Source organism: Crocodylus siamensis, chromosome 3 (assembly GCF_052110815.1).
Source record: "Crocodylus siamensis isolate JL-2025a chromosome 3, ASM5211081v1, whole genome shotgun sequence".
In the NCBI taxonomy this organism is placed as follows: domain Eukaryota; kingdom Metazoa; phylum Chordata; order Crocodylia; family Crocodylidae; genus Crocodylus; species Crocodylus siamensis.
In genome coordinates this window covers 232,342,074-232,359,468 of record NC_143397.1, presented here as the reverse complement: position 1 = coordinate 232,359,468, position 17,395 = coordinate 232,342,074, and the positions used below count along the sequence as shown (strand labels likewise).

The following is a 17,395-nucleotide window of genomic DNA, read 5'->3' as shown; positions in this document are numbered from 1 at the left end:
ATATGCATAAACAAGATGTTTGTTAATATATGTTTTTTCTTTTCTTTGTTAGAAGATAAACATGAAGGTGTATTTTGGAAAAAAGTTTTGTCCATGGTTCAAAACTGCTAAGTTATATGTTAAGTAATGAGGACAGTACTAGGGTGGGATGGAAAAGCTCCTCAATTCACAGCACATGTTGATTTAGAACAAAACATGAATGATATATGCTGTTAAACCTGCTGGAATTTGGACAGTATTTTGGCAATAATAAGTCTGCTTATTCCAAAATAACTTTTACAATATTTAATAATCTAAAAGAAACAAGAGCCCCAGCTTAATGTCTTGTATCATAATGCCTCATGACATCATTCTGGAGCACAGAGTACATTATGGCATTCAGTGAATATCTAGGCCCCTGACAGACATTAATTTAATTGCATGTTCAGGATGCAACACATTTTATCTCAGATTCCCAAAAACACGTGGCATGATTTTTTGGGATCTGGCATAACATTTGTCAGATCCAAATCGTGTTACAGGAGGATGGGAAGCCCATGGGTAGGAAGACTAAGTCCCAGATCCTGGGTTTCCCACCTGCCTGGATGTTCAAAGGGCATTGTGGAAAGCACAGTACCAAGTATTGGTTTCTGATGCAGTGCTTCCTATGCTGCCCTTTCAGCCTTTCTCCTTCTGTTGTGTCATTAATTGCCTTAATACGTGTCAAGCTTACTGTTTATGATATGATTAACACATTAATCACCTCATAAGTATAACATATGCCAGGGGCCCAGATCTACTTTAAGCAGCAACTTGTGAGAATGCCCAGCTTTGGAAAGTTCTCAGACAAGTGAACCTCACGAACTAGTGATATATCATTGCCTTAAGTTCCATGACTACAGACCCATTTACAAGGAATAAGGTCTGTACTGTTTGCAAAAAGGATCCAATTTTTAATACAATTACCATTTTCATGTGTGGATTTCAAGATGTGGTGAGGTTGTTATACTATACATGCTTTCAAAAGGAAAAGGGTTAAATTTGTAGGTAAATAGCTTTAGATTCTATAACATCATGGGAGCTACCTGAGAGCATACCTTACTAGAAGACATTGGTGCATATATAAAAAATCATTACATGACTTGACACCCTGATGTTCACTTATTTAAACAAAACTTTTTTCTGAAAATTTAGGTTTTGTGCCATATGAATAAATTAATATAAAGAGAGCATTTTAAAGTCTACTGATATGCAGTACTTTGGAATAACTAAATATTTTGTGATTAGTATTGTATACCACAGCTGCAGCAATACAGTACATGTTGGAAGAGAGACCATTGCAAACCTATAAAGTATTAGGGGGTATTACTAAGTGGGGCTCAAGAGAAGTTGGAGCTAGACTGTTCTCAGTGGTGACAGAACAAGGAGCAACAGTCTCAAATTGCAGCAAGGGAAGTTTAGATTACATATTAGGAAGAATGTTCTCACTAGGAGGGCAGTAAAACACTGGAACAGGTTACCCAGAGAGTTAGTGGAAGCTCCATTCTTGGAGGCTTCTAAAACTCAAATAGATAAAGCTTTGGCTGAGATGATCTAGTTGGGGATGATTCTGCCTTGAGCAGGGGGTCCCTTCCAACCCTAACTTTCTATGATTCTATTCTGGAAAATGCTCCTTTTAATATTTTAAATACTTTAGAGAAAGATCAACTCTCACCAAATATGGGTTCAAACTAAGGTCTTCCAGTTGTCCAGATTCTATACAGCACTTTTGTCAACAAAGTATACACATTATTAATGACTAGATAGATTTAATAGATTTTCATAGATTCCATAGACATTAGGGCTGGAAGGGACTGGAGAAGATCATCAAGTCCGGCCCCCTGCCTGAAGGGCAGGAAGTCAGCTGGGGTCATAGGATCCCAGAAAGATAAGCATCCAATTTACTCTTGAAGGTGTTCAATGTAGGTGCTTGAACCACCTCCAATGGCAGACTATTCCAGACCTTGGAGGCTCAGACAGTAAAGAAATTCTTCCTTATATCCAGCCCGAAACGGTCTTGTAGTAGTTTATGACCATTCAACCTCATCATCTCTTGGGGCACTCTGGTGAACAAACACTCCCCCAGATACTGGCGGTCACCCCTGATAAACTTATAGGTGCCCATCAGATCACCCCTGAGCCTGCGCTTTTCCAGGCTAAAAAGCCCCATAGCTCTCAGCCTGTCATCATATAGTCTGTTTATCTGACCTCTGCCAATGCGCGTGGCTCTTCTCTGAACTCTCTCAAGTTTCTCCACATCCTTTTTGAATTGTGGGACCCAAAAATGGATGCAGTACTCTAGCTGCAGCCTCACCAAGGTTGAGTACAAGGGACAAATGACATCCCAGGATTTGCCTGAGAAGCATCTATGGATGAAAGCTAGCGTTTTGCTTGCTTTACTAGCCGCAGCATCGCATTGCAAGCTCATGTTCATCTTGTGGTCAATGATGACCCCCACGTCTCCTTCTTCTGTTGTGTTAGCCAGTGTAGCACTGCTGAGCCTATAAGGATGCTGCAGGTTTTTCCTCCCAAGGTGGAGAACCTTGCATTTTTCAGCATTAAACACCATCAAGTTCTCATCCGCCCCTTTGCTGAGCCTGTCCAGATCAGCCTGGATCACCTTCTTGTCTTCTGGTGTGGATGCTTTACCCCAAAGTTTGGTGTCATTGGTGAACTTGTCCAGTCAGCTTCTGACTCCAATGTCCACAACATTAATGAAGATGTTGAACAATATGGGTCCGCGGACAGAGTCTTGGGGGACCCCACTGGTCACAAGACACCATGATGAGTGACTTCTGTCAATTACCACCCTTTGGGTCTGACCACAGAGCCAGTTTCCCAGCCATCAGATCATGGTGGACCCAAGGCCACAGCTGGCCGTTTTGTCAAGAGGTAATCATGGGACACCGGATTGAAGGCTTTTTTGAAGTCAAGATGTATGACATCAATCTCTTCTCTCTTGTCTAGGTGATAGGTCACCTGGTCGTAAAAGGAAATGAGATTGATCAAGCAAGACCTACCCACAACAAACTCATGCTGGCTATCCCTTAGTATGTTGGCATCGGCCAGTCCATTAAGGATGACCTCTTTAATAAACTTTTCTAAGACCTTCCCTGGGATAGAGGTCAGGCTAATGGACCTGTAGTTTGCCAGATCCAGTTTCCTCCCTTTCCTGAAGATGGGCACCACATTGGACTTCTTCCAGTCTTCGGGCACTTCACCAGAGCCCCAGGAGTTCTCAAAGATCCATGCCAGGGGCTGGGATATGATGCTCACCAGATCCTTGAGTACCCTGGGGTGTAGATTGTCAGGGCCAGCTGACTTGAATGTATCCAGCTTCTCAAGCTGTTCCTTCATGAGGTCAGCATTGATGGAGGGCAGGGGATCTCCTTCATGTGGAATTCCCTGTCCCATAGTCGGCATAGGCATCCCATGGGACTGATGAAAGACTGATGCAAAGTACCCATTTAATAGCTTGGATTTTTCCTGGATGTCAGTTATCAGTTCTCCCATCTGGTTTAGCAGGTGTCCAATGTTGCCATTGCTTTTCCTCCAGCTCCCCACATATCTGAAAAAGGACTTTATTGTCCTTGATACTCAAAGGTAGTTGGGAGTTCAGTTGCAGCCTTGGCTTTCCTGGTTTACTCCCTGCAGGACTGGACCAGTGCAGAATATTCTTCCTTGTAGGTGAATCCTATCCTCTGTCCTTTGTAGGCCTTTCTTTTTAGCCTCAGGAGGTCTGTTAGATCCCTGGAGAGCCAGGGGGGCTGCTGTGCCCTGTTGCTGCCTTTCCTCCAAGATGGAATAGAATTAGCTCGTGCATTGAGGATTGCTCCCTTGAGGAGCAACCACTCTTCCTGAACTCCCCTCCCACTGGGGTTGTGGTCCCTAAGGGCCCCAGTGACAAGCCTCCTGAGCTTGTCAAAGTCAGCTTCCCTAAAGTCAAGGACTTCTCTGCTGCTGACTGACTTGCCAACTTTGCAGCCGATGGTGAAGGTGATCAGCTCGTGGTTGCTGTCATCCCAGCTTCCATCACCAAGTAGGTCATCCCCAGTTGCCAGTACCAGGTAGAGCAGTGCTTTACCTCTCATTGGCCCGTAGACTTCTTGACTCAGGTAGAGGTCATCCACACACGATAGGAAGTTTGCTACCGCTCGGATTTTGCTGAGTGATTCTCCCACAAGATGTCTGGGTAGTTGAAGTCACCCATGACAATCATGGTCCTGGAGCATGCGGCCTCAGCCAGTTCCCAGGTGAACTCCTGGTCAATCTCTTGACTTTGAGTGGGAGGTCTGTAGTAGACTCCCACCATTGTGTCCCCTGTGCCATGTTCCCCACAGATTTTAACCCAGAGGGTCTCTAGTTGTCCACCCTGGTCACCAAGATCAGCTTGCATGGATGTGTAGCTTTCCTTAACATAGAGAGCTACACCACCACCCCTTTTATCTACATATAGATATAGTCATCTATACCCATGGTTCAGTCATGGGTGGAGTCCCACCAGGTCTCCATTATCCCTATGGCATCATAATTATTTGTGTTAAGCAGGAGGACAAGTTTCTCCTGCTTATTCCCCAAGCTCCTGGCATTTGTGCACAGGCAGGCAAGTATCCCCATGAGGGCTCTTGCCTTGCCCACAGATTGTACCAGGGCTCGGGCAGAGGTGGGATCCCTTAAGTGCCTTGGCCTGCTGGCTTTGCAAGGGTTGCTTAGCGGGCCAGCAGTGGCGGTAGTCACCCCGTCCCCCAGTGGGCTTAGTTTAAAGCCCGGTGAAGCAGGTCAGCCAGATAGATACACACACACACACACACACACACACACGCAGTGCTTTTATCATCAAAGTGTATACATACACTATATATTATATGCACACACACGCACACACATATATATATGCACACTACATATAATATAGTATGTGTGTGTGTGTGGTGTGTGTGTTGTCATCAACATATTACCTAACACACATACATATTCTTAAAATTTTCTTGGACAAACTTACTTGAACTTGTGAAAGAGTCTGGTGCTTCCAAGTTCTAGATTTTAACTATGAAATATTTGATTCTCTGTCTGCATGTTGGGACCTTTTATACTTTTAATTATTTTGAGAAAAAAATCAATAGAAATTTAAAATAAATAGGTTTAGTGGTAGATTTTTTTTTCCTTTCTATATCCATAATTCATTGATCAGCAGTTACTAGCAACAGAGTGGGCTACCTGGATGTATTAATTTGTCTTTGCATAGTTTCATCAGGAGATGACACAAGAAGCCCATTTTCTTCTCCACCTAAACCAGAGCCAGAAAAAAGTCAGTCCTGGTGCTTCCTAAAGTACAAAGGATGTTTCTATCAGTGCCCCAACAGACACTTTCCAGATTTATGCTTTTTAGTACATGCCAGCAAGAGAGAGAGAATGCTGAAACCTGCTAAAGGTATAGTAATGGACATACCTCCCATATGAATCCAGGGTTTCTAAATGGTATCAAATGGAGTTTCTACTGCAGTATTGCTCCCCATTTCCACAAGATAAGCTAAAATCTCCATTTGATTTCCATTGCATTTCTCATAGAAAGTACTGCTAAAGGGCAGATACCTAAAGGTAAAAATACATGCTATAAGGCCTCATCAGCAAGACAGAGAGACTCCATAGCTGCATATTTCAACTACTTGCCTAGGATGTGAGAGAAACAGGGTCAAGTTCCTCTGATGCCTGCCTCAGAATAAACTAGGATGAAGGTCCTGTAAGGTTCTCCTTCATTTGATGGTATTTGAGGGAAAAGATGGAACATTGTGAAGCTTCCTTTTTTTCTCTCCACATTTTAAAGCTTCTAACCTAAACCACTGAGATATGGATCACAACTGATAGCCCAGTCTAGAACTCTTTAAAATTATTATTATTTCTTTCAGCTTACCAGTTGCAAAGTTGTCCTGACCCCCGGCCATTTCGAAATGGTTTTGTGATTGGGAATGACTTTACTGTAGGACAAACTGTTTCATTTGAATGCTTGCCTGGATACACCTTAATTGGAAATTCAGCACTAACTTGTCTACATGGAATCAGTCGTAACTGGAACCACCCTCTCCCTAGGTGTGAAGGTATGTATTGAGTAAAGGTATGTACACCCCCTCCATATATCCCAACCCTTTTAGGCCAAATCAGACCTCCATGTTTTTTTTCTTACATTTATTCTTGTATCTAATACCTGCCCTGAAAAGGCCTGTTTATGATGGATTCTGGAGACAGTTATTGGAGACTGACTATCAGCTGAATTTGAAGGCCTGCATTTTTAGAACAGAAATGTTTTCTCTGTAGAGGTGTTCAGAAATCTTTCATTTTGAAGTTGACACATGACATGCAAGTATTAACACTTTCCTTGAAAGCTCATCAGAAGGAATGATAGAGAGCCTGTACTGGGGATAAAGGCCTTGGATGTGTATGATGCAGGATCAAAGCCCTTCCTGCTCTGATTTATAGCTAAAAACTCTGAATTGTGAAAAGCAGGATAGTTAAACTTAAGTATTCCAGGCCAACAACATATTTGCAGTTCAACTTACATTTCACCTACCACGGTATTTCTGTTGAAGATGTGTGTTGATAATCAGATATTTTTACCTGCCTTTGTTTTAATTGAGAATAACTTTTTGTTCTCCAAAGCATAGAAATAACATTTATTTTTCTATGTCTGTCTAATCTCAGAGCGAACATTTTTTAATTTTATATTTCCTTAAATATATTTGTCTTAAAATACTCTAAAATTAAGGTTTCTCAAAGAGCTCTACCATCCTTAAAGCAAACAACCTGAATCAGATTTCACTAATGTTTTATTACTTTATTCCCTGTCCTGAAGTGGAAATTGAACTAATTTTAATTTTTTTAGAATTCTGATTTTTCTAAAATAAATGGTTCTGATAAAGCCTTTCACAAATCACAGTTGTTGTTTTTCTCCTTTGTATAGTTAAAGGCATAGCCTCAAAGCCTTTGCATCTTTATGTGGACACAGAAAGTCTAAAAGTAGTGCAAATGCCATGTGTCAATCACTAAGACTACAGAGACTCAATTAATAACTTTGTACACCTTCACATACAAAAGAGCCAGAGGAGATAAGTATAGGCCATAGCAAGTATATTCACATCCAGTGTAGAAGTGCACCTTCATCCATATTGCACCATGTCAAGTCACACCTACTCTGGAGGCCTTTTGTAAGTTTACTCCTAAGGAACACACAGCTACTTTTCAAGCAATGGCACATTGGTTATTTTGTACCCATCCTTCTTTTGTGGAGAAAGTGGTTTGTGAATACACACACATGCCCAAGCTAACTCTGCCTGTCCTTCATCTCTCACAGATGCCTTATGAGTAATAGAGAAAGAAGTTCCTGTACTGTCAAACCAGTTTGTGTCTGGCTTTACCTAGGGTCACAAAAAAAATCAATAGTCCTGTCCTCCTTTACCTTCTACTCCTGTACAAGACAAGCCTGATTTTAGTCTATTGTCAAAATAGATCGAAAGCCCAAACCTGAAATTTTTAGTCAGAATAGTTGATAATTACCAGGATTACTGGTAGCTTTTGACTGTAGAATTCAGGATTGAGCCTCCTTATGCTTTTTTAAAAAGCTCAGTACTTTTTGTGTTCTGTTTACAGCTTTACTACTTTAATTTTTCACAGTCGAATTAAAGTATAGGCATGTTGAAGGTGTTTTGCAAGTACAGATTTAACAGCACTCACTATGTAAAAAAGAATACCAAAGGTATTTGATGCTTCTGAAGTTAAACAAAAAAAATGCTTCTTTTGTAGCTCTCTGTGGTGGAAACATAACTGCAATGAATGGCACCATATACTCTCCCGGGTACCCTGATGAATATCCCAACTTTCAAGACTGCTTTTGGCTTGTAAGAGTTCCACCTGGGAATGGAATCTACATCAATTTCACAGTTCTTCAAACAGAGCCAATATACGATTTCATAACTGTCTGGTAAGCAGGCACTTTTATCATCGATTTATTCTACATATGACACTATGTAACAAAGCAGAAATTAAAAATAATACCTTACTGATTTGTCACAGATTTCTGCTTAATGTCTGTGTTCCTTCTGGTGACCATAAGTGCATAATTTGCAAGACTAGAGTAATTGTAATATTGACTTATAATATTTTGCCTCACAAAGTAATTAAACAATAATAAAATATATTTTATGGATTAAAAAAATCAGGGAATCTTGTTCCCATTAAAATGAATGGTAAAATACTCTTTGGCTTCCCTGGTGAAGGATCAGACCTAGTAGTTTGATAATTTATCTATTGGGTGTTATTATTTATAGTATATATTGAATAATATTCCAGTAACTATCTCCACATAAAGTAAATTTTGTGGCCAGTTGCTTTACAACCCAACCTTATGAGAACTCCAGGGTCTCACTAAATCAAGAAATCAGCCTTCTGGTCAAGGAAACAGAATGAATACAAATATTGACTGATATCGGAGACTACTATATTTAGGGTAAAAAATCCAAAACAAAATAGAATATGATAACAGCCAATTTCAGCTGTACAAATATTATGTGTTCCAGTGTCACATTAGGAATAATTTTAGGAAGTGATTCTTTGGCTTCGCATAGAATTTTGAGTTTGGAGGTGGGGGGGTTGGATGCTTTTTAAACACATAAAAGGAAAATGTATTCTTAACCTTGTTTTTAGTAATATGTAAGAGTTGATCAAGAGATAATTATAGTTGAATCATTAAACTGTAAATCTAGTTCCTGAACTGAACAGAATGTGGTCCTAGTGCTCTTGAATATATGAAACACAACACAAGGACACATACACTAAATAATCTTCTGGTTACTGGTACTGGAGTATCCCTTAGGCACTTTCATATGAAATCCAAGATCTTAGAACAAAACTGGCAGAATCATATTTTACTGAAAATACAGTTCCATCAAAAGTAAAATGCTTCATAAAATGTCAGTTTCACCAAAAACATCTGGAAAAGAATTCCACCTGTATCAAAATGCCCAGTTTCAACCTCTGCAGTTGAAATTACTTTAAAAAATATTTTTCATTGTATTATATATTACATATTATAATATGACATTTTATAAAGAAAACTGCTTTGGCCAATTGGATTTTTTTGTGTGTGTGTGCATAGTTTAGAAATGTTGGGGGTCGCCTTCTGGCTTGAAATAAAGCCAAATTTCAAACCCGCTAAATTCTCTATGAAGCAGAATTTCCATACTCGTGTGCTGAGTATCTGTTCAAGGACTAGGCAGGGAAGTACATTGTCAGTACTGTGTGCCCTAGCTTTAAGCATATTGGTATAAAATATTGTTATTGATAAGTGCAAGAAATCATCATATCAGGAAAGATTGAATGGATATAGCTTGGAGGAATGAAGGCATGGTAATAGAATTGGAATGTAGAATAGAGTTACAATATGAAATAGTCTCCTGAGGTCAGTTATGGAAGATACATCACTGAAGATACTCAGAGTAAGGTTAAACAAAGCACTCATGAATAGTCATTATGAACAAACCTACATATTGCAAAGGTTAGCTTAGATGACCTGCCAGGTTTTTCCCATCTCTTGTATCTATGATTCAATTTATCCAATAATTTTTTGGCTTCTGCTAGCCTGTCTGTTTTCAGATAAATTGCTTAGCTAGTCAAAAACCGAGACACATGGGTTTCTGTATTTTTAGCAGCACACAGAAGACGAGATTCGAGTTAAGTACCTTCTTTATGTTTAAGATTTTTGGAGAAAATATAAACGCTACATAAAATTGTGCATGTGCCAGAATCAATTGTATTTCTTTACTGCTAAGCACTTTCTTTTAAATGAACCAATTTACCCAAAATTACAACTATGGAGAAACAAGAAAACACTTTTAAAGGAAGGTATTTACATAAATGAGCCAACAAGACACAGCTACTGATATAAAACTTGATGTGGCATTGTGCACAGTATGGAGTTGTTTAAGAATCTTTCAGAATATTAAAAACCACATTGTTAAGTGGCCTATAATGTTATACCTACAGTAAACATTATGTGTAGAAAATTGCATCTTAGCATGTAATTCTGTCCACAAAGCAGATACTTGAGTGTGAAATTCTGTCATCTGATATTGCTTTAAAAATGGTGTCAACTGAGTAAACAAAATCTACTGGCATAGATTTACAGCCATACAGACTTAAGATGAAATCTTGTTCCCAATTACATTAATAGGTGTTTTGCCATCAACTTCAGTGAGGCCAGGATTTTACACTTAGCCTCCATAAATACTATATGCTGTCCATTATTTATCCCATCTGTATATGCCTTAATTACTAGAAAATGTGAGGTAATACTGGTAGAATGGGGGAAGGTAGAGGCAGAAGAGAGAAGAAACTTTAGATACAGTTTATGTATGCTTAAGGTCTGTATCTGTAAGCTTGGATATTCAAAAGAGGTAAGATAGGGGGAGGCACACCTCCAAATCCACTTATTGAATAAAATGTAGTCTGCAGAGAAAATGTAGAATGTTCATTCAGAGAGGTAATAGGTGGAAAACTTGTGCACAGGGAAATCATGAACCACCACAATGTATATCCTTTCATGAAGTATTTTCCAGCTCATCATCCAATTCACAACTTTCTTCCTTCTCAAAGGAGAATACCGAACCTTTGAAAATTCTGTTTAATTTCTTTGTGTGTAGAGTCAATCTACATCTTTAGTGTAGTCAATTTTAGAAAACCTTTCCCCATTGAATATGCATTTTTTTAAATAGACAAATTCTGAATTAGTAAAAATGGCCTATCTACCAAAATTATCTACCTCTTTCTGAGCCCTGTACATTTTCCTAACACTACTCTTAATATTGGATTTATTTTGATATCTTTTTCTATTAGGGATGGGCCAGACCAAACATCTCCTCAGATTGGACAGTTTAGTGGCAACACCGCTTTGGAGTCAGTCTACAGCACATCGAATCAGATTCTAATCAAGTTCCACAGTGATTTCACAACAAGTGGTTTCTTTGTACTTAGTTATCATGGTAAGTATAACACACATCTATCTTTACTAATTCTTGTCTAATCAAAGCTCACAGAGAAGATGTTTTAGCTTACTATTACTAAAATTAAATATTAAAACTAAAATGAGATATGACTAATGGCTATTACTAGACCTATTAGACTATTTTAAACTCGTAATATATTGTACTCAATTCTGTGAACACTGAGTCCCGAAGCAGGACTGTAGAAATAGGGCTAACCAATGTAAAAAACTCAGATGCCTCTGGAACGGAGGCTCCTCTAGAGTTAGGCACTAGCTCAATAGGAGTTTTCAAGGTCACAAGTTTGGATTTAAGTGACTAGCTTGAGGCTTAACAAGGGACTTACGCATCCAGGAGCAGAATTCCCAGCCCAAACTTCCCTGCACTTCTGAAAGTTAGCTGTCTAGGACTAAGATTCACAAAACTCAGCATACCTAATGGAGGAATGCTTAAACCAGCCAATAAGAAATGGGAAGAGGGGTTGTGCATCTGAAATTCTGCCTCTTCTCAGATGTTGGTACCTACTTGAAGCCCGAATAAGGCATCTGTGTTGAGACTAGGATGAACAGTTCAAAAGCTCTCTGTCAGTTATCCCATTGTATACAGGTAACTGGCTCATTCTTCGAAGGTACTGATTGTACTACCTATTTTTATAATAGCCTAAAGGTCAGAGCACTTATCCAGGAAATGGGAGGCAATGTGTTTAATGCTTTTCTCAGACTGAGGGAGTTTACATCCATGTTTTCTACTTCCAGGAGATTGCCCTAACTTTCAGGATGTATGCCTGGCTAGGTTAGGGCACTCTCAAATCCTTCTGTTGAAGCTTAGCTAATGCTTAGCAATGAATCGTAGGTCCAGAGAAAGCAAGCCTTGAGCACGAAAGATAGGCATGCAGCAAGGGGAGGTCCCTATTGAGAGAGTTCTGGTCCCTGCTACGGGAGAGTGTTTCTATTGCATCAGAGTCTAGCCCAGGAATAGTCAACCTGTAGCATGCATGGCACAGGTACCCTTTGTGTGTGGCACATGGCAAAGGGAAGAAGATAGGAAGATGTGGCAGGGAACAGAAAACAGAACAGCAGATCAGGCATTGAAAGCGGATTAGTGTGACACTAGGGAGGGGTTCAGGGCTTATTTGTGGCACACCTTCCAAAAAGGTTGGTTTCCATTTGTCTAGCCTATAGACTAATTGTTTAGTGTTTTCCCAAGTGATGTGACTTTGAACTTCCTCAGGCTGATATGATCTAAGTCTTCAGATTCTGGGTGACTGCTGCAACTAATAGGCTAGTGCATAAAGATCATGACAAATGCCTGTCCATATTTGTGAATAAAAGTAACCAGGGGTACCAAACTTAATGCTCTTCAAGTGTGGTAGTCATGCTCACCCATAGCAGATCTACCTCCTCAAAAGACGTGGGGCTCGGACATCCAATTTATGAATTTCAATAGAAGTTTGGTAGGAGATAGGTACTAAGCTCTACACTGACCTAAGGAAGCAACATACCTGATCATATGCTGCAGGTGAACCATAGGTACTTAAGTAGGTTTTCAGACAAAAATGTAGACACCCGGGGAATCTGTGATGCCTAGAATGTTGTGTATGCCAGGTCAGGTCTGTGGGAGGAGCATACTCTGCCCACCCAAGTCTTCTGACATGCGGCACGGATGGAAGTTTGCTAGTGAGGCTGTTCTGGACTCATTGGCAATGTCTACTCTCAGAGTTGTCTCTCAACAACAGGCATTGGGGAGTTCAGAACAGCCTCACTGATGAACTTTGTCTCTGGGGTAGGTCAGCAGATTTTTGTGGGATGCAGAGTGCTCAGCACCATGTTCCCAAGGGCGTCCTTATCTTTCCCAAGGACAAGCTGTAAGTGGTTAGACAGTTTTTGTGAACCGTTTACTTCATTGTAGGCACCTCTTCCACATGAGTCCCATTTTAAGTACCCAGTTCCTTCGTGAATCTTATTCCTAGTCTTTTTTTGGATAATTCTCTATATGTCTACCAAGCTATATACCTTTTGGCCCCGTAATTCATGATTCTTTACATCCTGTGTGAGCAACTTGACACAATAAAAGTGATGGAGAAAAAAATGTAGAACATCGATAGCTTTGGGACTAAATTACTGATTTGTCTTTTAATGAAATACATTATATGGATTCCTGTTTGAAGCCTTTTTTTTTATTGAATTGGTGATTTTTAAAATATTTTTTGGATTGTAAATAGACAAGTTGTTCCATGTTTCCTAGATGTGCTTTCTTTTATATTATATCCTAAGGCAGGATAAGTCAGTGATGTATTGATTTAACAGCTTCTTCAGTGTACAAAAGACAAAAAAGCAGGGTGAAGAGTAGATATCAAGTACTAACTAGCATCAACACAAAGCCTTTTGTGAGTAGCTTCTTTAGTTGATCACAGTAGGTCCAATGCTTCTCTGGTTGAAGGGGCAAATTATGAATGAATGAACACAATGGTGCAAGGGCTGAAAGGTGTGACGCCTTTACAGTTCTAAAGTATAGAACAGGAAGCTGCATGGGAGATGAAACAGGCTTCCTAGATCTGCTGCATCCTTTCCTTGTGGAGATAGACAGGGGTGGGTGGAACAGGTAAAGAAAGCACTGTCTCTCATTTCAACAGCCTGGGCAACCTAATTGAGCTGGCATACTTTATTGAGAGTTGGCTTAGTACATTTTTAAATATTTGATGCAGCTGCTGCTGTTGTTTCTGTTGCATGCATTACAGTAGAACAAAACACATAGCTCAATTAATGTTCTGTTTTGCCGCTGATCTGTTTTGCCGTATAAATGTACAGTCTGAAATAATCTTTTTCATGGAGAGATGAGCCAGATCCATATATGCTGTAGAGTTGAGTGGCTTCAGCGATTGTATTGGAGCTAAGCATATTAATATCAGATGAGAATCTGGCCCACAGATTTTCTATTGTGTGACTTGCAAAAAGGGACTAAGCCATTTTTTTTCAACTATTGTTATTTTGGAGTGTAGTTGATGCATCTAATGATTGAAAAAAAAATTTCTTGTAGAACTACTTTTTGGAATACTTGCTTTATTTTTCACCTGGTTCACCCTTCTTCCCCTCCCCCCAACCAACCCGCTTATGCTACTGGGGTATTCTGTGTTTGGATAGAAGATTTTTCTACTTCAAATTGGTTTTGGATAGGAAAAGTTTGTGGTAAAGATACAAAACAAAACATTGAACAAGTCTACTAGGACTTTTGAAAGACATTCAGTTAAAACCAAAACAGGGTCAGGTCAACAATTTCAACAATCGTGTCTTCTGCTACACCACACATACGTGACAGGAGGAACAATTGTGGGTTCAGAGATCAGATCCAGATCATGCCCTATAGCCATTGCAGGAAGTGTCCAGGATCTTGATCTCAGGGTCTACCAAGGGTAGAGGGACAAGTAGCAAGGGTGCCCTGTGTGCCTGTGGCTCAGAGCACCAGTCAACTGATCAGTGCTCCCAACCGGTGCAGCACATCCAGGCCATTTGCTCCAATGCGCTCCTGTGGTTGGCAGTGCCAGTTGCTAATTAGCAGTCATGGGAGCGGATTGTAGTCTGAAAAGCTCTGGTATGCTCCCAAGTCTCAGAGAGATGATCAGTTGACTGGTACTTTCAGCCATGGGAACACACCAGAGCAATGGGTTGCTACATACTTTTCCAGCTGGTAGTGCCAATCAGCTGACTGGCACTCCCAACCACAGGAGCACACAGGAGACCTTAAGGCTAGGGAAAGACATTCAAAAAGCCTGAGCCTGAATTGATTGAATCTTTGCAGGTTAGTCTAGCCTGCCTAAGCTGAATCAGTTTGTAACCTCGCAGATATCCCCTCTGGGCTGAAAAAATGCAGGCACATGCCTGCAGTGGCTCAGGCTAGAAGCCAGGGAGATGCTAGAGGAGCCCTCCCTTCCCCTTCAAGATGCTGAGCTGAGGTGGGGCATGGCCGGGCCCTGGCAGGATCCTCTGATTAGGGAGTGGTTCCTCCACCTCTCCCCCCCACCCCCAACCAGCCCAGCAGGGAATTGATAACACAGTGTGTATCACCCCTAACTCAGTGCTTATTAGCTCATTAAGGAAACAACAGAGGGACATTACCAGCTACCTGTTGATTCTGCCTTTGTCCCATTTTCCACATCAGAGACTATAGCCAGCATGTGGTCTGCTAGCTAATGCTCAGAGGTGTCTGTGTAAGGCAGAGGGGAGGAGGGATTCCTGTTTAGCAGGGAGTGATGAGGGAAGGAGGGGAGCAGGATGCCTGCAGTCTCTGTTGGAGCTGCAGCCAGGGGAGAGGCCAGCTCTACTGTGGAGCAGAGAGCCCCCTCATTCCCAACTCAGAGAGCATGCTGGGATGCTGGTGGAGTCTGGTTTAATTTAAACCATGAAGGGGCCTGGAACAGACATTGAAAAAACTGTCTTGACCCAAATCAGTTAAATCTGATACTATATACAACCAGGTTTATCTCAAACTGGTTTCAGCCATTTTCAAACTAGTTTATGTGTCCTGAGCATCTGTTCTGTTACAGTTTAAACCAGTTTCTCATCACTTAATCCAGTTTGTGTGTAATCTTGTCCCTAGCCTAAAGGTTCTGCTGTGCTCCCAATGCCAGGACTCCTGGTCAACTGATTGAGACATTAATTTCATGAATATGTGGCTTGGTTACTACTTAAGACATGACTAACTGGTTAATCATGTCTTAATTGTAACATCTGGCAGGGATGTAGGATCCATTGCAGTGTTGGTTTGCAAACAGAATTAGTCTCTGTGGTCTTCCCAGACTATGCATTAGAAGAATTTTCCTCTTAATACTGTTGGGATGTTTAAGATAGTAGCAATCTTTAACTTGGAAAAATATATCTACGTCTTTGTATACTTAATATTTTGAACTCCATATTTTATGGTTTCTTTTAGATTATGTTCCACACAATGTAACAATATGGTTGTTATTTGTTGATTACCTGTTGAGCAGGATCTTCATTTCAGTACCCTCTTTATATTTATAGCTTACCAGCTTCGAGTGTGTCAGCCTCCACCAAGTATACCAAATGCTGAAATTTTGACTGAGGATGATGAATTTGAAATAGGTAATGTCTGTTAAAAGTATGATCATAATGTATTTCAAGGAGAAATGCTAAACTTATCTAAAGTAAGTTTGGCATTGGTTAAGAACCAGCATAAATAGTAGAATGAATTAATAGTTTCACAAAACACAAATCCATTTGGATTTTAAAATAAAATATTGAAGAAGCCATTTTTCCTCCAGTATATCTGCTTGCTGAGTTCTAGTTATGTTTCAAGAAGTGCAGCTGACACAGGAACAGCTTGCCAAACAGCGTATTTGATATCAATTCCCCCGCCCCCCATATATTTATTTTTATAGTTCAAATATTGCACAGTAGATGCCAATCTTAAGACATTTCAAAATATATTTTAAAGTTTTGTAAACTGTCTTAAGCCTTGGATTGCTTGCATTATTGAAATTTGCCACTGACGTACAAGCTATTTTTTTCTAAATATTATAAATCATTGTTTTCTTCTTTTTCACATACATTCTTGGAAATTGCAACTTAAAATCTTTTTTTGTTTGTTTTTTTTCTTTTTTTTTTACTTTTCTCTCAGGTCACCATGGTTATAACTGTTAGGCTGAATTTTTTTCAATCACTAATTTAAAAAAGTATGAAGAATTTTGTGAAATAGCAAACACAGTTCTTATTTTGAGCTTTCCAATTTTGAACCTGACCCTGAAGTTCTAACTGAGACAAAACTCTTTTTCAAGTAACTGGATATATTCTCTGAATAAGGATTTCAGCGGTCAGTCTGTTGACATTATACCTTGATTTAGTACCATGATGACTACACAATAAATAAATAAAACTTGTCAGACATATGGTTTATTTAGGAAATTAGCTAAAACTAAACCCAGTGTAATTATTGGGATAAAACTATATTTTAAACCAATGATAAATAGGTCTCAATGTGCAGCACAATGCTTATTTACATTTCTTCCAACTAATCAACTGATTAAGTTGGTGGTCATTTAACACATTATATACAGCAGGAAGGGTACTTCATTTTTCAATGGTACTGTCAAAGTTAAAAGTCCCTCCTAACTGTTTTTTTTAACAATACTCTTCTTTTTTTCAAATAGGAGACATAATAAGGTACCAGTGTCAACCAGGCTTTACACTGGTTGGTAATGAGATTCTGACGTGTAGATTGGGAGAAAGACTACAGATGGATGGAGCTCCACCTACTTGTCAAGGTTTACTATTCTTCTAGTCTTTTCTCTGTTGTGAGATGCCAGCTGAATGGTGTTTGCAAAACTCAGTTTTGCA

At 39.8% G+C, this 17,395-nt stretch overlaps 1 protein-coding gene across 4 annotated transcripts in view; it reads left to right on the top strand.

The window, feature by feature from the left end:
- CSMD3 (CUB and Sushi multiple domains 3) overlaps positions 1 to 17,395 on the top strand; it is a 1,311,906-nt gene that overhangs the window by 1,162,077 nt on the left and 132,434 nt on the right. For all 4 annotated transcript variants that reach the window (XM_090040525.1, XM_090040524.1, XM_090040523.1 and 1 more), the window contains 5 exons: positions 5,925 to 6,113; positions 7,813 to 7,990; positions 10,900 to 11,045; positions 16,064 to 16,144; positions 17,209 to 17,322. In XM_090040525.1, coding sequence (XP_089896651.1) covers positions 5,925 to 6,113; positions 7,813 to 7,990; positions 10,900 to 11,045; positions 16,064 to 16,144; positions 17,209 to 17,322 — 708 coding nt within the window. The remainder of the gene's footprint in view (positions 1 to 5,924; positions 6,114 to 7,812; positions 7,991 to 10,899; positions 11,046 to 16,063; positions 16,145 to 17,208; positions 17,323 to 17,395) is intronic.